This window comes from Salmo trutta, chromosome 28 (genome assembly GCF_901001165.1).
Source record: "Salmo trutta chromosome 28, fSalTru1.1, whole genome shotgun sequence".
Taxonomy (NCBI): Eukaryota; Metazoa; Chordata; class Actinopteri; order Salmoniformes; family Salmonidae; genus Salmo; species Salmo trutta.
The window spans coordinates 43,982,157-44,002,183 of record NC_042984.1 but is presented as its reverse complement, the minus strand read 5'-3'; the positions used below and the strand labels follow the sequence as shown (position 1 = coordinate 44,002,183).

Sequence of the window (20,027 nt, the reverse complement as noted above, 5' to 3'; positions counted from 1 at the left end):
TATTTTACAGGTAATTGTATCTTGTTCCGTCCTCTGTCCACCCTGCAGGCTCTGGAGTACCTGTTTAAGTTCATTGTCCAGTCTCGGATCCTGTACTCGCGGGCGACCTGTGGTATGGAGGAGGACCAGTTCAGAGCCAGCATCCAGGAACTCTTCCAGTCCATCCGCTTTGTGTTGAGTCTGGACAGCCGCAGCTCTGAGACCCTCGTCTTCACACAGGTCAGAACATCAAAACTTCCTGTCTGTCTGTATATAATGTAGCTCGTCTTTATGCCAGAATGCCGTAATGTTATAGTTCTTGACTTTGGGTATTGTCCTCCTCTTCTACATAGAAGACTAGTCAAAATGCACTGATTTGTCTATCTGTTGCTTGCATGTAATGCATTTGTCATTTGTATCATTTTATTTTTGCTCTGATCCCTCCTTTTACTGTTGTCCCATCCTTGGCTTGCTCTTGGACAGTTTAGGGGTGTGATCAACTGCATGCCTTTCTATGGTAGTCATGCTCCAGGGGTCTCTCCTGTCTCAGTAAGTCACAGTGCCACCATGTGTTGGTGACCCAGTGCCCTGTATGGATGTTACTATAACTACCTTACCGATGGCATAGTGTCATTTATAGAATGGAGGAATACGAATCCTCTCTGTCTCCCTCTGTCTGTCTGTCAGTTCCTCTATCTCCCTCTCAATCCCTTCTTCTCTCTTCTACTTGACCCTGTCAGGCGGCGTTGTTGAACAGTTTCCCAGACATTTTTGATGAGCTGCTGCAGATGTTCACAGTGCAGGAGGTGGCTGAGTACGTCCGGGGCACGTTAGGGAGCATGCCCAGTACGGTGGACATCGGCCAGTCTATGGATGTGGTCAAACTGCAGTCCATCGCCCGCACCGTCGAGAGCAGGCTCTTCTTCTTCCCTGGTAAGACTACAGGACAACTTGAACTTACACAAAATGAGTCTGTGAACACTTTGATGCTCCCAAAGTGGGAATTTGATAGATGGTGTAACTGGGTCTTTGTCAGGACAAAAAATCTAAAAGTCAAGTGTTAAAGCTGGTTAAATATCTTTCTACATTTGATCCTTCACTTTTTCCCCATCTCACTCGCTCTCCATACCCCTTCCCACTCTCTCCCCCTCTCCTTCCTTCTCTCTCCCCCTCTCAGAGTCTCGTAGTATCTTGCTGCCGGTGGTCCTGCATCACATCCACCTGCACCTGCGCCAGCAGAGGGAGCTGCTGATCTGCTCAGGAATCCTCACCAGCATCTTCTCCATCATCAAGACCAGCTCTATGGTACATCACATCACCACTGAATCTATTGTAGCTGTAAGGGTTTGAAGAATGTGCCCTTAACTACAGATCATGGATCAGATTACACTACCCCCAGGCCTAATCATAATCATTAGGGGGATGAAATTATATCTGACCCTGTATCAGTGGTTAGCGGCTACTTTTCTGTACCAAAGCTGGTACCATAACTGGTTACTAGTACATCTGCTGTACCTAGTAATCCTAGCTAAACATTTTTTCACATTTCCTGTTTCAAATGGAATTAAATATGAGACGACTGAGTAGTTGGCAAAACGTTATCCACTGTCAAGGCTTGTTAAGGCAAGCATAACACCATGTCATTGTTTAGACATTATTGTCAAGGCATTATTATGTAGGGCACTTCATGTTGAGGGATGAATTTATCTTTAAAATGGTCTGTCAAGCAGCTTATGCAAATGTATTAATTAAATTCCTTCTCTCTTCTTCCCCTTCTTCTCTACCACTGCTCATCGCTCCCCCTATTTTGTCTCCCTTTCTATCTCTGTCTTCACCTGTCTCCTCCATGACCATCTCTGTTTCTCTCTCTGTTTCTCTCTCCCTCTCTTCCTAGGAGTCTTCTGTGCAGGAGGAGGTAGAGATGATGGTGGAGAGCCTGTTGGATGTTCTGCTCCAGACTCTGTTGTCCATCATGTCCAAGTCTCAGTCTCTGGAGACAGCTAGGGGGCAGCGCTGTCCCCAGTGCACCGCTGAGATCACGGTCAGCGATTCTCCTCTCCTACACTGTCTGGCTGGATCTTTATTCACTACATGGAACAGATACTGTATATATTGTGTAATGCGTGTAACCTCTCCAATATGGGTGGGTTTCTGCCTGTCCAGGGGGAGTATGTGTCCACTCTGCTGTCTCTACTCAGACAGATGACAGAGATCCACTTCCACCACCTGCTCAACAACTTCCACAGCAAAGAGGAACTCAAGGTGAGTGCTGCTGTGTCAGTCTGTCTGACAGAGGAACTTGGGCTTGAGCTATAATATGTAGATGATCATGTACCCAACACCAGCTAATTTATTGTCTTCCAGGAGTTCCTGTTGAAGATCTTCTGCGTGTTCCGGAACCTGATGAAGCTCACCATCTTCCCCCGAGACTGGAGTGTCATGAGGCTACTGACCAGTCAGTAAGTCTGACTCAGATGACCTATAATACTGCCTCCTATATGAGATAAGGGAACATATCCAACCATGAGATGACACTCTCCTGACTCTGATCGCATGTGACATTAGTGTAGCTGTTGCATCATCTATTTTTATCATAACGTTTTGCTGTCTCCTTCTGCAGTGTCATTGTGGCGACAACACAGTACCTGTCTCCAGCGTTACACAAGAACTTCTCAGAGGCGGATTTTGACTTCAAGGTGTGCCTCTGTAGAGAAACGAGAAGTGTCATGTTGAACAAGAGCAGTAAGCAAGAAAACAAAGAGAGCCTTCAATATCCTGGAGAAGTCAACCCCGAACCTGCTGTTCTATCCATGTCTTTCTCTGTTTACGAAGGACTGTCTTTTTTTCTGTACATGGTTTCCTAACTACAGTATGCTGTTATTCTCTGATCTGTCTCCAGTCCAATGTGGCTGATTTTGTCCAACCTGGATTTATGCCTAGAGGGAAACTACGGAAATGCAAAACCTGATGGATAACTAAGGGGCCAATAAAAAGGTGTATACAGTAGATATAACTTTATTGGAATCAAAATACAAGTTGATGTTTGTATGTGTGTGTTCTCTGTACCAGGTGTGGAATTCCTTCTTCAGCCTGACGGTCCTGTACATCAACCAGCCCAGTCTGCAGTTGGAGCCCCTGACCCTGGCCAAGAGGAAGAAAGTCCTGGACAAGTAAGGACCTCTGTTCAATGTCCATCAATTATATCCTGAAACACTCAGGAAATATATAGTTTAAAGACATATTTCCCACATCTATCTACGTGTGGTCACTCAGTAGCTAGTATTCTCTACATTCTCCCCATGTACCTTCTCTGCAGGTATGGAGATATGAGGGTGATGATGGCCTATGAGCTCTTCAGCATGTGGCAGAAGCTTGGTAAGATAACACTACATTCATATACAACGGTCTTGTCATTCTAGCCTTCAAGGATAATGTCATGTGTGTTTATAACATCTGTATTGTGCTCCAGGTGAGAATAAGCCCCACTTTATCCCTGGAATGATGGGTCCGTTCCTGGGAGTGACGCTGGTGCCTCAGAGCGAAGTTCGGAATATCATGATCCCCATCTTTCATGACATGATGGACTGGGAGCAGAGGAAGAACGGCAACTTTAAGCTGGTCAGTACTGTCCCCTGCTGCGTCACACCACTCATCCTGTAGTAGGGCTTGTGTTACTACAGGTTATCACCCAATATCATATCTATGTTATGGAGCTATGATTTCACTGCTAGAAGTGTCTAGGAAAATGTTGTGGTCATTGATTGCTTATACACTAACCTCTGTGTTGTGTAGGTGGAAGCAGAGTTGATGGACAAGCTGGAGAGTATGGTGGCTGATGGGAAAGGGGACGGCAATCACAGAGAGCTCTTCGGCCTGCTGTAAGCACCAACAACCTCAGTCTTCTATTCATACTCAATGCCAAATTGTTGCTTGAGTGTGCTGTACTACAGTTATTTTCTATGCTTCTGACTTCTCTTGGGTCTTTTTCTGCTGTGTCATTCAGGACCCAGTTGTTTGGGCCTTACCCCAGGTAAGTTATCAGTTTCTCAACAGCCCAAGCCTTAGCTCTACCACTATCATGGTCCTTTCAAACATATCAGTGCTTACAGTTCCATGTCCAATGTTAATGTGCACCAGTAACATAGAGCTTGTCTGTCTCTGTCTTTAGCCTACTGGAAAAAATTGAGCAGGAAACATGGAGAGAGACAGGCATTTCGTTTGTTACCTCCGTCACGAGACTGATGGAGCGCTTGCTAGACTACAGGTATTATTACTACTGATCGATTGGATTACAGATTAGAAACAATATGTTAATATCCTAACATGGACTGACTATTGATAAAGGGATGTACTGTCGAGATAGGACATTACAAACCTGCTCTGCTTTTAGGGACTGTATGAAAGGAGATGAGATGGAGAACAAGAAAATAGGTGGTTCTTCCAGCCTCATGGTGAGGCATTTTATATGTTTTAACCTTTAACCTCAGTTAGGCCAGATAATAATACCCGCGTGTGCTACAGTATATCCATGTAGTGGTGTGTTGCTTCCATTTGTCTGTCCTCCCCAGAACTTCTACAAGTCAGAGATCAACAAAGAGGACATGTACATCCGCTACATCCACAAGCTGTGTGACCTGCACCTGCATGCGGAGGACTACACAGGTAACTGGTTGGGATGTATATAACACTTTTCAGCGTGCTCACACTGTATAGTATTAGGACCCCGTCACAGTCAGGACTACCATGTAAAGTCAATGATGGTTAATCATGGTGACCTTTGTCCTCCCCACCACCAGAGGCAGCATTTACCTTGCTGCTGTACTGGGAGCTGCTGCACTGGGAGGACCGACCCCTCAGAGAGTTCCTCCACTATCCCGCACAGAGCGAGTGGCAACGCAAAGAGGGCCTCAGCCGCAAAGTGCTCCACTACTTTAACAAGGGAAAGGCAAGCCAAGCTAAATCAAGTCAAGCTAAGTTAAACAACAAGGGGAATGCAAGTCAGGCTATGTCCAGTCACTTTGGGTAATATTTCATGTGAGATACTCAAATCAAACATATTATTTTACATAAGTTCCACATGGGTCTACTTAGAAACATCTCAAGTCAGAATCTCAAGTCAAAAGACTTCTCTATGCTCATGATGTCGTTGATGGCTGTTTAATTCTGGAAATCCAACATTTTCCCCTTCAAATCCTCCTGAGAATGATGTTCCATAGACAGGATATTGTAAACATGTATTGAGAGATTCCATGTGTGAGAGATGTCGGTCTCTTTATCTCTTTCCAGTGTTGGGAATATGGAATATCACTCTGCCGGGAACTGGCTTTCCAGTATGAAACCTTATATGACTACCAGAGCCTGAGCTGGATACGGGTGAGTCTGTCTGACAACCCAGTACTGTATGCCTCCTCGCGCTTTCTCTCTCTCTCGCTCTCTCACAGCCATTACTTTATCCCCCAGTGACTACTCATCATCATGAAGATGGAAAGTAAGTAGAAAGGAAGGGAATTGAATATTAATTCTTTAATGTCCTCACAATGTGGACATTTATTCACATTGCAATAGACTGACGAAATACCAAAAACATTATGACCCCTATGATCAAGGGAACCTCATTGATGCGTGTTGCTGATAAAAGCTGAAGATGCTCTCTGAGGGTTGAATCAAGTATTGTTGTATTTTATAGAAAATGGAGGCTGCGTACTATGACAACATCATAGAACAGCAGAGGATTGAACCAGAGTTCTTTAGGATGGGCTTCTATGGCAGGAAGTTTCCTTTTTTCCTCAGGGTGAGATGAACACACACACACACACACACACAATCTTTTATTTAAATGATATTGAATTGGTTTTGCGTATCAGTTGGATGACAACCCTTCTCTCTCCAGAATAAGGAGTTTGTGTGCCGGGGCTATAACTATGAACGGCTGGAGGACTTTCAGCAAAGGATGCTAGGAGAATTCCCACATGCCATTGCCATGCAGCACCCCAACCAACCAGATGACGCCCTCCTACAAAGTGATGTTCAGTGTATCCTAACCATGGTCAATGTGCTGTGTGTTGTGTCTGTCAGTATATTTGGCTGTGTTTTCCTTAACGCCTGGCCTCAGACCTGCAGATCTATGCGGTTACCCCAGTGTCAGACATCACTGACGTGCCTCAGCTGGAGCGCGTACCTGAGAGGATCAAGAGCTTCTACCGCATCAACAATGTCACTCGCTTTCACTATGACAGACCCTTCCACAAGGGACCCAAGGACAGGGAGAATGAGTTCAGGGTATGTGTGTGTGGAAGGAATTAGAATAGAATGTAACTGAAATTGTCAGTTGATACAAGCTGTGTATAATTACTATACAGAAGGTGACTCGGTGTTTACTGTGTGTGTCTTCAGAGCCTGTGGATCGAGAGAACCACCCTGATTCTGTCTCGTCCTCTCCCTGGCATCTCCCGCTGGGCTGAGGTGGAGAAGAGAGAACTGGTGAGGAGCACTGGCATCACAAACTGTCATATCACACTGTAACATCAGACGCCTCAGGGTGATGATGCAAGCGAGTGCATAATTTGTGTCAAATCAAAATCTAAGTTTATTGGTCGCGTACACCAGTGGAGGCTGGTGACTTTAAAAAAATTGAGGAGGATGGGAGACCCACGGTATAGGGGCGGACCGCACGGAGTCGACAAAGTGTGTTTCAAAAATCATCAGACTAATTATTTTTAACTAAAGCATTTAATAAAGACATTTATAGTACAATATTATGGGGAATGTGAATGAGAGGGCTACTTACAGTGTTGGGAAGGGATCAGAGCAGTGATTGAATGAGGGTATGAGGCATGAGTTGAGGTGTTCAGAGGCTCAACTTCAGTGCAGGTTGTCCTTCAGTGCAGAACAGGCTCATCATGGATGGATGGTGTTGAAGAGCTCAGCTCTTCCACTGATGACAGGACAGGACTTGACTGGGAAGACAAAAAACAATAACACAACACACAACACAATCAGACAATAGAGCTAAGAATGAGTTAGTCCAAGCAAGGAGTAAAATCATTTACATGCGTAATAATGTGATAGTGTTTGTACAGTAATGAGAGAACATTGACAGGTTTGCTCACAATGCTTGGAGAGGAAACAATGAATGTGTCAGTGGATGAATCAAGCCCTGATCATCCACATACCTGACGATAACTGACAACTGCGAGCAGACTGTGGTGGGGCAATTCTTTCCCACTGGGGCCTGGTGTTTTTCCTTATCTGGTAATACATATGTCCCACATGGGTTTACTTAGAAACATCTCAAGTCAAAATCAACATATACTTAGCATTACTTTCTTTGCTTTCTCCCTGGCATATTACATCATTTACTTTCTCCCTGGTATATTACATCATTTACTTTCTCCCTGGCATATTACATCATTTACTTTCTCCCTGGCATATTACATCATTTACTTTCTCCCTGGCATATTACATCATTTACTTTCTCCCTGGCATATTACATCATTTACTTTCTCCCTGGCATATTACATCATTTACTTTCTCCCTGGCATATTACATCATTTACTTTCTCCCTGGCATATTACATCATTTACTTTCTCCCTGGCATATTACATCATTTACTTTCTCCCTGGCATATTACATCATTTACTTTCTCCCTGGCATATTACATCATTTACTTTCTCCCTGGCATATTACATCATTTACTTTCTCCCTGGCATATTACATCATTACTTTCTCCCTGGCATATTACATCATTTACTTTTCTCCCTGGCATATTACATCATTTACTTTCTCCCTGGCATATTACATCATTTACTTTCTCCCTGGCATATTACATCATTTACTTTCTCCCTGGCATATTACATCATTTACTTTCTCCTGGCATATTACATCATTTACTTTCTCCCTGGCATATTACATCATTTACTTTCTCCCTGGCATATTACATCATTTACTTTCTCCCTGGCATATTACATCATTTACTTTCTCCCTGGCATATTACATCATTTACTTTCTCCCTGGCATATTACATCATTTACTTTCTCCCTGGCATATTACATCATTTACTTTCTCCCTGGCATATTACATCATTTACTTTCTCCCTGGCATATTACATCATTTACTTTCTCCCTGGCATATTACATCATTTACTTTCTCCCTGGCATATTACATCATTACTTTCTCCCTGGCATATTACATCATTTACTTTCTCCCTGGCATATTACATCATTTACTTTCTCCCTGGCATATTACATCATTTACTTTCTCCCTGGCATATTACATCATTTACTTTCTCCCTGGCATATTACATCATTTACTTTCTCCCTGGCATATTACATCATTTACTTTCTCCTGGCATATACATCATTTACTTTCTCCCTGGCATATTACATCATTTACTTTCTCCCTGGCATATTACATCATTTACTTTCTCCCTGGCATATTACATCATTTACTTTCTCCCTGGCATATTACATCATTTACTTTCTCCCTGGCATATTACATCATTTACTTTCTCCCTGGCATATTCATCATTTACTTTCTCCCTGGCATATTACATCATTTACTTTCTCCCTGGCATATACATCATTTACTTTCTCCCTGGCATATTACATCATTTACTTTCTCCCTGGCATATTACATCATTACTTTCTCCCTGGCATATTACATCATTTACTTTCTCCCTGGCATATTACATCATTTACTTTCTCCCTGGCATATTACATCATTTACTTTCTCCCTGGCATATTACATCATTTACTTTCTCCCTGGCATATTACATCATTTACTTTCTCCCTGGCATATTACATCATTTACTTTCTCCCTGGCATATTACATCATTTATGCAGCAGCATACAATACATTTTTGGACTCACTGTTGTGCTGTGCTCATTTGAACAGGAAGGTGGCGCGGTGGTCCTTGTGGGCAAATTTTGTCAGGAAACTTTGTCATCAAAGTCTGGCATTCTCTGGATTTACGGTTCTTTCAAGACAACAAGGAGCTCCAAAAAAATAAAGGTTGAATCATAAGGTCAGTGATCTTCAGGTCAGAGCTATAGAAAGAAGTTCCCGACTTGGAGGTCTTTTCTCAGTCGGAGCTTGTTTTTTCAGAGACCCAGTTGTGACAGAAGTCATGCTGGATTGGCAGCATGGCCAATGTATTCAACCTTTTCTGGCACATGGTGTTGCGTGTGAATGTTTATCCTTTTAAGATTGGAAAAGAGACCCTTAAACCCAGACTTGGACCACACTCCCTCTTCACCAAATTGCAGGCAGGGGAAGCAAAATAGTGATTGCTTTGCAACGCCTGCAGTTAGCCGCTGATTCCTTCCAAACCACTCATTGTGTAATTTGCGATTTCCAACTTGTTGTGTAATGTTTATGTCCAATGGCCGATGAGCACCTATATGTTTTATCTATAATTTGATTGAAAAGATTGAAAAGGATTTGCCAGTACATTGTAGACGTGATTCATGATGACTGCTTGTCTAGCTAAGATTTTTGAAAGTATGATGTTGACATGATCTGTCCAATCAAAGCTACGGTAGATATAATATGATTTGACGTCATTTTATCTGTGGCTAATGACCTTTCTTGGATGGGCACGTCTAATGAAACTCTATGGCAACACCCAAGGGGGCTTGAACTTTCTAGCTCTCCCTGTAGATTTTGCGGTGACGTGGTGTCACCATGAGTGACAGAACACTGAGCCAATCACGCCGCAACTAGAGAAGATTACCAACCCCTACACTCTGTATTTTATGCTGGCTGCGCCTCCACCACAGAGAGCACTGAGCTAAGCTGAAACACCAACACTTTGGAGCTGCCTTACTCAAGAAAGCAAAAAAGAGACCATGTTTGTATGCAGATTTATTAACTCAATCAATTTTGTTTGCAAACCGATATGTAACATGTATTAATGCCGAAATAACACGCAAAAAAGTATTATTCAAATATTTTTTTAGCTAAACAGATGGGGCTCAAAACAATTGGGGCACTGCGAGTAAAGCACTGAGATGCAGTGCCTTACTATTAATGGATGATGCAATGGAAGCAGTCAAATCATTCTGAATTGATTTTGACATCCCGGAGAAGACAGTAGAAACTCCCATATGCTCAGCAAGTAAAGAATCCTAACTTGGGCCTCCCGAGTGGCAATTGGTCTAAGGCACTGCTTCTCAGTGCTAGAGGTGTCACTATAGATCTGGGTTCGATCCCGGGCTGTATCACAACCGGCCATGATCGGGAGACCCATAGGACTGCGCACAATTGGCCCAGCTTCGTCCGGGTTAGGCGAGGGTTTGGCTGGGGGGTGCTTTACAAGTAGACTGTCATTGTAAATCAGAATTTGTTCTTAACTGACTTGACTAGTTAAATAAAGGTTAAATAAAAAATTACCTCTGCAAGCTCCTTATAGTTCAGTTAGCTGAACGTTCCTTCCCATCGTGCCCCTAAGTAAAAGCCAACTCTTAAACTGCTTGTGATCCTGTTTCTTCTTAACTTCTCATTGTGTCGCACAGTTTGAATACGCAGACGTTTGTCCATTTACATGATTGATGCAGCTTTTTCCAAGAAGCTTGAATCTGATGTGGGCAATGAAACAAAAATCGACTATATTGTTGTTTGCGTTATCTAGCCATTCTGGTGGAGAAAACTGCACTCTGGTAGCTAGCTAACATTAGCACTGGCTACTAAAGTTAGCATGGCAAATTGAAATAAATTGCACTAACTCCACACAAAAATAAAGTTTGAAAACCACATAAAATCTACCTCCTCCTAGAAACTAATTTGAATTGAATAATATTCTAAAAATGCTCAACTATCACTCTTCACTCTAAATCTCTATCCAAATGTAACCAACTCACCAAGCTTCTCAACACAGATCCCCCATAATTTGTATTTAACCTTTATTTAACTAGGCAAGTCAGTTAAGAACAAATTCTGATTTACAGCCTTATTCTAAGATGTATTAAATTGTTTTTAACCCTCATCAATCTACACAAAATACCCCATAATGACAAAGCAAAAACAGGTTTTTAGACATTTTTGCAAAATTATAAAACATATCACATAAGTATTCAGACCCTTTACTCAGTACTTTGTTGAAGCACCTTTGGCAGCGATTACAGCCTTGAGTCTTCTTGGGTATGTTGCCACAAGCTTGACTCACCTGTAATTGGGTAGTTTCTCCCTTTCTTCTCTGCAGATCCTCTCAAGCTCTGTCAGGTTGGATGGAGAGAATGTTGCTCCACAGCTATTTTCAGGTCTCTCCAGAGACGTTTGAAGAGTTTCAAGTCCGGGCTCTGGCTGGGCCACTCAAGGACATTTAGAGACTTGTCCCAAAGCAACTCCTGTGTTGTCTTGGCTGTGTGCTTAGGGTTGTTGTCCTATTGGAAGATAAACCTTTGCCCCAGTCTGAGGTCCTGAGCGCTCTGGAGCAGGTTTTCAGCAAGGATCTCTCTGTACTTTGCTCCGTTCATCTTTCCCTTGATCCTGACTAATTTTCCAGTCCCTGCCGCTGAAAAACATCCCCACAGCATGATGCTGCCACCACCATGCTTCACCGTAGATATGGTGCCAGGTTTCCTCCAGACGTGATGCTTGGCATTCAGGCCAACCAGAGAATGTTGTTTTTCATTGTCTGAGTCCTTTAGGTGCCTTTTGGAAAACTCCTAGCAGGCTGTCGTGCCTTTTACTGAAGAGTGGCTTCCATCTGGCCACTCTACTATAAAGGCCTGATTGGTGGAGTGCTGCAGAGATGGTTGTCCTTCTGGAATGTTCTCCCATCTCCACAGAGGAACTCTGGAGCTCTGTCAGAGTGACCATCGGGTTCTTGGTTACCTCCCTGACCAAGGCCCTTCTCCCCTGATTGCTCAGTTTGGCCGGGCGGCCAGCTTTAGGAAGAGTATTGGTGGTTCCAAACTTCTTCCATTTAAGAATGATGGAGGCCACTGTGTTCTTGGGCACCTTCAATGCTGCAGACATTTTTTGTTACCCTTCCCCAGATCTGTGCCTCGACACAATCCTGTCCCGGAGTTCTACAGACAATTCCTCAAGGATTATCAACGGAAACTGGATGCACCTGAGCTCAATTTCGAGTCTCGTTGCGAAGGGTCTGAATAATTATATAAATAAGGTATTTCTGTTTTTCATTTTTAATACATTTGCAAAAAATGTAACCTTTTTCGCTTTGTCATTATGCGGTATTGTGCGTAGATTGATGAGGAAAATGTTTTATTTAATACATTTAGAGTAAGGCTGTAACTTAACAATGTGGAAAAAGTGAAGGGCTCTGAATACTTTCCGGTGTGTGTGTGTGTGTGTGTGTGCAGTTGGAGGTGAGCCCTCTGGAGAATGCCATCTACGTGGTGGAGAATAAGACCCAGGAGCTGCGGACCCTGATTAGTCAGTATCAGCACAGACAGCACCAAGGCAACATTAACCCCCTCAGCATGCTGCTCAACGGGGTCATAGACGCTGCCGTCAATGGGGGCATTGCCAGATACCAGGAGGTACTAAGGGAAGGGAGGGAGATGGGGGTGGGTGGGTCGGTCGGTGGATTTGAATGGGGACTTTCGTCCTTTTCTTCCAGAACATATATTGTTATCTGCCATGTCTTGTAACGCATTCATATCCTATATTCCTCCTCCACAGGCGTTCTTTGAAAAGGACTATATGAACAGCCACGCAGAGGACACAGAGAAGATCACTCAGCTCAAAGACTTGATGCAGGAACAGGTCAGACAAAGCTCTTAACTCGTCAGTGGTCCACACAGTGTATATGGGTATAGAAGACAGAAACTATATCTTTCCTACGTGTTGTTTCATTGTCACAGGTTCACATCCTTGGAGTGGGGCTGGCTGTCCATGAGAAGTTGGTGCACCCAGAAATGCGTCCCCTGCACAAAAAGCTGATAGAACAGTTCCACATGATGAGGACTGGTTTACATCAGGTGAGTGGTTCTACATACTCTTCTGTTTGTGTGTCCTAATGAGTTGGGGTGCGTGTGTGTGTGTGTGTGTGTGTGTGTGTGCGCAGTCAGTGATTATTCAGAGCAGTGTTTATATGTGGCCCAGCAGGGGTTGCCAGCAGCCTGCACTGGAGTCAACAATCCCAGAGGCATCAAGACCACTCACAGCCACATGAGCCCAGAAAGTGTCCGTCTGATTCACAGACACAGGTCAGTCACATATTGTACAGGATTTAACTTGGAAAAAAGAGATGTTGCAGTAATCTGTGAGATTAGAATATTATTCTCTCTCTGCAGCCCTATGAACCTGCAGGGTTCTATCCGTCAGTCGTCCTCCTCCCTCTCTTCTCACACCTCCAGCGAGGCGGGAGGAAACCTGGTCATCCTGACAGACGGCCTATTGGGAGAGCACCCTGAGGACACGGCTCACATGGAGGTGGGTGGAATGAATACACACACACAAACACACCAGGTTTTGTATGTTTTGAAGATATGTGAATGTGAAATATTATTTTCCAGCCAAGCCCCTCCTCCTCCAGTCTGAGCTCCATTCGCTCCACCTCCTCCCAGGTTATTAACTCTGCCCCATCTAGTGCCAGAGGTGAGTGTCACCTGCACCAGGCAATACATACCTCCAACTCATCATCATCATCATCATCATGTTCTTGGCCACTTGTACATTTAACATTCTCAACAATGTACAGTACCAGTCAAAAGTTTGGACACACCTACTCATTCAAGGGTTTTTCTTTATTTTTAATATTTTCTACATTGTAGAATAAAAGTGAAGACATTACAGCTATGAAATAGCAAACATGGAATCGTGTAGTAACCAAAAAAGTGTTAAACAAATCTAAATATATTTTTGATTTTAGTTTCTTCAAAATAAATGATAGTCCCACTAAGCGCAAACCTGATTGGATGGTGTATCGCTGCAGAATACCGTGGTAGCCATACTGGTTAAGTGTGCCTTGAATTCTAAATAAATCACTGACAGTGTCACCAGCAAAGCACCATCATACCACCTCCTCCATGCTTCACGGTGGGAACCACACATGCAGAGATCATCAGTTCACCTACTTTGCGTCTCATAAAGACAAAAATCTCAAATTTGGACTCATCAAACCAAAGGACAGATTTCAACCAGTCTGATATCCATTGCTCGTATTTCTTGGCCCAAGCAAGTCTCTTCTTCATATTGGTGTCCTTTAGTAGTGGTTTCTTTGCAGCAATTTGACCATGAAGGTCTGATTCATGGTTCACGCAGTCTCCTCTTAACAGTTGATTTTGAGATGTGTCTGTTACTTGAACTCTGGGAAGCATTTATTTGGGCTGCAATCTGAGCTGCAGTTATCTCTAATGAACTTATCCTCTACAGCAGAGGTAACTCTCTGTCTTTCCTGTGGCGGTCCTCATGAGAGCCAGTTTCATCAAAGAGCTTGATGGTTTTTGCGATTGCACTTGAAGAAACTTTCAAAGTTCATGTCTTAAAGTAATGATGGACTGTCGTTTCTCTTTGCTTATTTGAGACGTTTTTACCATAATATGGAATTGATCTTTTACCAAATAGGGCTATCTTCTGTATACCACCCCTACCTTGTCACAACACAACTGATTGGCTCAAACGCATTAAGAAGGATATGTTAATTGAAATGCATTCCAGGTGACTACCTCATGAAGCTGGTTGAGAGAATGCCTAGAGTTTGCAAAGCTATCAAAGCAAAGGGTGGCTACTTTGAAAAATCTCAAATATAACATATTTTGTTTTGTTTAACACTTTTTTGGTAACTACATTATTGTATGTGTGTTATTTCATAGTTTTGATGTCTTCACTATTATTCTACAATGTAGAAAATAGTAAAAAATAAAGAAAAACCCTGCAATGAGGTGTGTCCAAACATTTGACTGGTACTGTATATTTTACATGACATGTTGTGCTGAGAAACAACGGTATTATCAAGCTTAGATACTGTAGAACATCAGATCAAAGATCTCTGATAATGGTTTTCATGCTTTGCTTTAATTCTTTCTGGCAAACAGGGATCCCTAACAGACCTGTAAGCATCTATTTTAAACTTATGTTCATGGTTGTGACTTGAGGGAGTGATATGAGTCTATTTTTATGTTAGTCAGTGTACTTTCAATGGAGGAAAAGTCTGTCCTCTCCTCGACTCCTCCGTCTAGCTCTCCTTCGTGAGCTGGGAACCGATAAATGGTCGCCATATGTAGGAGTGTGAATTTGTTAATAGGCGAACCGAGGAGTTTGCTCCTCTCCTCGAAAGCCTCCTTTGGCCTTGGTTACTCAAATGTATCCTATTCGAAAGAGATGTGAAATCTGCCAAACCCCCTTTTGAATCATCTGTTGTTTTATCGGAGGAGAAAAGCATTCACACGTTAAGAAACAAAATGCTACTTATATTTTTATCTACTATAAAATGTCTGGCACAACTAGCAAAATACATTTTTACCACCTTACACATGTTTTGCGATTCCTCATCTGTAAACGTAATTTGCCTGATGACGTGTTAGTGGAGAAGGAGAGTCTCATTTCATACAAGAGCATTTGTTTCCAGGCTTCCTCTCCTTGCCCCCTCACATCAATTACCCTTGACTTTTTTTTAAAAGGAGGGAAGGAGAGGATGGAGAAGAGGACATGAAGAATTTATCAAATCCAATTGAGATTATCCCAATGGATCTCTGATGTCTGTCTGACCTGTCCTCTCCCCCCTTCCTCCCCCAGGCTCTCCGTCCCTGCCGGATAAAGCCAAACACAACCGGGAGGTGATGATGCTGCTGCCGCCTCACCAGAGAGTCAACAACACCATGTACTACACCATGACTGAGAACGGACAGGTGCTGACGTTACAGACCAAACTATGTTAAAATAGCACTGAAGTCAACTGATGACATTGCTGCATTAGTTAATTAAGGAGAAGACGACAGCTAGTTCACTGAGCGTAAGAACGATAGGCTGGCCAAAGCAGAAATAGACTGGTACTGAGCCCCAGAACACACTGTTTGTTCTTGTCCTTTTCAGTTATCTTTAGACTCTGTTGTCTCTCTGTTTGTAGAGCAACCATCTGCAGCGTGCCTTACTCCAGCAAGTGAACCCCTGTAAGCCGTGCGTTGACCCTCCCACGAGCTTGCCAGAGAAAGGTGAGTATACTGTATGCCTGTCTTAAAATTGATAAATGCTGGTGTTCACTAGTGTTCATGAGAAATGAGCTAAGTAGGACAGAACTTACAGTCCTAGCTCTATAGTGAGCCTGTGGTTTGCTGGTGTTCCCCCAGTGTTCCCTAGTGCCCCGAGCAGCTGGAGTCTAGATGGCGAGGGCAGGGAGACAGTGCCCTACATCCAGGGACCTACAGGGGGCATCATCATGCCCCCCATCCCACCCAGGTCCTTCCCACCAGGTAACACTAATTATATACACCTTATCTATGGGTAAGAGTCCCTCGGCTGTTATGTACACTAGACAGGAGGTTTTGGAAGTTTATTCTGATATGATTGTTTTCACCTCTTTAGGTCACTTCCTGATGCACTTTGATGCGTTCCACCACCAGAACAGTGACCCGCCCCCGGCACTGCCTGTTCGCTCTCTCAGAAAGGTAAAAGACAGTTCAAATACTGTAACGGTACATCTTCTTTTCTTGGTCAACAGATGCCAACCCATTTCTTATCTTCCTCTTTTTCTCTCTCCATCCCTCCAGTCTCCTCTCCACCCCATACCCGGCTCCCCCACTAGTCCTCAGTCAGCCCTGGGGGGCAGTAATTCCACCCTGTCGGGCAGCGCCAGCAGTGGGGTCTCCTCTCTGAGTGAGAGTAACTTTGGGGCCCAGTACCCCGATGCCCAAACTGTGCGAAATGACGCCATGGAGCCCTTACCCAGCCACCTGTGGACCCCTGATGAGTACCTGGCCTCTCCCTATCTGCATATCCACTACAGTGGGCCAGAACCAGAGTCCCTCGACCATGTCCGACCCTTTCACTACCGTAACCCTGTCTCACACCTCCCCCACTCCCAAACTCACTCCCACCCCCACTCTCACCACCAACCGGTCGGCCTTGATGGCCACCCTCATCCCCACGGGCCCACCCACCACCAGATACCCATCCACGGCCCACACCACATTCCTTACCGGCGCCCTCAGCCCCCAGCTGTGCCCCCCAAGCCCTACCTGAGGGAAGGGTGCATCCCTGAGGAGGACCTGAGCTCCTTGGTGCCCCAGCCCATCCCCCTTCCTCGGAGGATCTTCCACTCCCCCCACAGCCACAGAGAGGAGCTAGCCAAGGCTGCCTGGGAGCAGTGCATCAGCGAGGAGCATGAGGAGACACCATGAGGAGACTACAGGGCTGGGCTGGGCCTCTTGGAGATTTTACTCACCTCGGTGCGTCTTACTAGTCTAAAGTGGCTCCCTTCCCGTTGTCTCCTTGCCTTCATCTGTATTGATGTGAAAGAACATGGGCTGTTGAATCATGCAAATACATTGTAGGCATTAACAATATTGCTTTCATCCATCCCATGTTTTTTTTATATCAGAGCAGATGAAGGGGAGAGGAAGCCACTTTAGACTATTGAGTTGCACCCTCACTCTCCTCAGTGTATTCAGTCTGATTCTGAATGGATGAAGCAGCATCATAGGAATTAATAAGGGAATATTATCTGTTGGACAATATGACCGATAATGACTTTGTTTAAATTGATATTGACTGTACACTGTTGTACAACTAGTCTGTGAGCATGTTTAGTTTATTTTCATTTGAGAACAGTATACAGCCGTTTTGTGAAACATGACGATCCTCATCAAAATGATCAACCCATACGAGCCCCAAATAGAATCCCCCTCCATTTTCCACAACGAAAGGCAACTACAGAAAGTTATACTCTTAGCAAAGTCATGATGACTTTTCTGCTTTTAATGCTCCATATATCTATTATTTTGATACACTTGCTACAGTATGTATGGGGTTTTCAAATGGACTTTCCATCCTCTGTTTTACTAAACGCTCTATAGTGCTTCACCATATGACATTCTCCAGTCTTCTGTTCTATTCTGCTACCTGCTTCTCATTGAAAAGCAGGTCTGTTATTTGGACCTGGGTCACTCTTCTTGACCAAAGCCTCTAGGGACATATAAACCTCAGTTTAGGATTATCCCTCCATACAGTACGTATGGAAAACAATGTGAATGTATTCAAACAAGATGTGCTGTTTGTATTACACAAGTGGCAGGTCTTCTTTTTCTGTTCAAGTGAAGTTGTCTTTATTACAGTCTTCTTGTCTTTTGTGTAACAGACCGAAATATCTCATGAGAGGAGCGGGAATGTTACCCAGACTAAAAGAGCTGATAAATCCTTGGGAGGGCTACAAGGAAGGGGTGGAATTGTCAGGTGTTACAGCTCTGGAACAACAGTGCACAGGTTGAGTTGGACTCAATAATACTGGATTGTTCCTTGAAAGGAGATGGTGATGGAGAAAATAACCACGGTGAAAACATCCTTAACACTCAACTAGCAGTAAGATGAGACGTAGCGAAGAATAATGGCTCAACAGTACCTCAACCACCTATTGGACTAACTATACTCATAAAAACAATTATCACACCCTATCTCTGCCTCTATATGTTTCAAGACAATGACAATTAACAAGTAATACATATGTGTGTGTGTAAAAGGACTAATGGCAATGACATTGCTCCTGTCTGTGACATGTTCTACTCACCTTCACCCCCATCTGCCCACCGAATGGCAAATCCAAACTCCCTCAAACAGTGTTCTAAACAACTACCTGCCTTAAGTGCACTGAAATGCAGTATCAGTCTCTCATTCCGACACCTCACTTGACTGTTTCTGTGAAGCTCATGAAATGACAGCTCTCTTTTTTCATCATGTTCTCTACGCTTTCCGAACAAACCTCATGATATCTATGTGTGACATCTGTTTTGTCCTGCCTTGGTTGAAGATTGTTGTTTGGTTTGTAGTGCTACAGTATACTTAGTTTTACCTGCAGTTTCTCTTCACTCTGATCTGCAATAAAGAGATGTTTGTGTGTACAGAGGATGAGGATGAGAAGCTCAGACAGGACCATAAGGTTGATCTCCTTGGGCAATGAAAGTACAACAGACAGTGTTTGCTGAGATGTAATGTATAACCAACCAGTGGGTTGGAAAGTGGAGGTTACTGTTAAAAAATACAGGTCTTTGTTTCCCCAAGTAGTTTTTTGCAGGTGAATGCTTTGCTTTGTGTTCTTGCACATTAGGTTGTCCACTGATCAGACAACATCTATTTTTGTATGCAGGTACATCAGTTGTGAGGACATATTTCACTGATGTATCATGGAAGGATGCAGGGTATGTTTTGCAGACTGTGGAGTTAGTATGGAAGAACAGAACTATGGATCAAATATAAGATGAAAGTCAGATGTATGGGGAAGCTGATGTTTGTGTGAAGAGGAGCGATACTCAGATCAAATATAGGTACAATAGAATTTTTCAATGTAAATTCTGTTACTGTACATACAGCGGTATTGTGAAATATTTTTGAAAATTATTGCAGACCCCCTAAAATAATTTTATTGTTTTGTGTAAATACATGTACTCCAGAAATTGATGTAATTGATGAATATCTATAATCAATGTTTAAAGAAGACAAAAACAGACTGTGGCTGTCTGCATTGTTCTTGACTTCAAGTCTTCAAATATAAATACTTTATACACTTTTCAATGTGCTTTCTTGTACAGATGGTGTTAGCATGATCAAACAGTGTTTGGTTGTAAAGGTGGTTTTCCTACTCCCATAACTGCTGTGGTATGGATTCATTAACAATGCCAAACATTAAAGACAATCTTTTATCAGCTCTGACTCTGTCATTTCCATGGCTTGCTGCTCCGTGGGAAATAGAACCAATGATTGGCAGTATGTTTGACTGGGAATGGAAATTGACAGTAGGTGACACTGCTACTTCCACATACACAAATCACTGTCAGTCAATCAGTCAATCTTTATTTTTTTATCAGAAGAACATTTGGTTGCAGACAGATGTGACAGTTCAGTACACATATTTAGCTATTAAAGACATTTGGTTG

The 20,027-nt window shown here is 43.3% G+C and overlaps 1 protein-coding gene across 1 annotated transcript in view; it reads left to right on the top strand.

Annotated features, from left to right (window-relative positions):
• The window catches only part of LOC115166312 (dedicator of cytokinesis protein 3-like), a 69,567-nt gene extending 49,771 nt beyond the window's left edge, over positions 1-19,796 (top strand). Inside the window, 32 exon segments of the mRNA XM_029720216.1 lie at positions 49-219; positions 720-912; positions 1,157-1,284; positions 1,874-2,020; positions 2,143-2,241; positions 2,344-2,438; positions 2,600-2,675; positions 3,049-3,149; positions 3,296-3,354; positions 3,449-3,597; positions 3,772-3,857; positions 3,983-4,009; positions 4,148-4,243; positions 4,370-4,430; positions 4,548-4,641; positions 4,776-4,924; positions 5,266-5,352; positions 5,666-5,770; positions 5,870-6,011; positions 6,092-6,258; positions 6,373-6,459; positions 12,303-12,482; positions 12,625-12,708; positions 12,807-12,923; positions 13,030-13,151; positions 13,239-13,462; positions 13,465-13,542; positions 15,682-15,794; positions 16,013-16,097; positions 16,233-16,355; positions 16,468-16,550; positions 16,653-19,796. Coding sequence (XP_029576076.1) covers positions 49-219; positions 720-912; positions 1,157-1,284; positions 1,874-2,020; positions 2,143-2,241; positions 2,344-2,438; positions 2,600-2,675; positions 3,049-3,149; positions 3,296-3,354; positions 3,449-3,597; positions 3,772-3,857; positions 3,983-4,009; positions 4,148-4,243; positions 4,370-4,430; positions 4,548-4,641; positions 4,776-4,924; positions 5,266-5,352; positions 5,666-5,770; positions 5,870-6,011; positions 6,092-6,258; positions 6,373-6,459; positions 12,303-12,482; positions 12,625-12,708; positions 12,807-12,923; positions 13,030-13,151; positions 13,239-13,462; positions 13,465-13,542; positions 15,682-15,794; positions 16,013-16,097; positions 16,233-16,355; positions 16,468-16,550; positions 16,653-17,282 — 4,158 coding nt within the window. The 3' untranslated portion in view covers positions 17,283-19,796.
• The last annotated feature ends 231 nt before the right edge of the window (positions 19,797-20,027 follow it).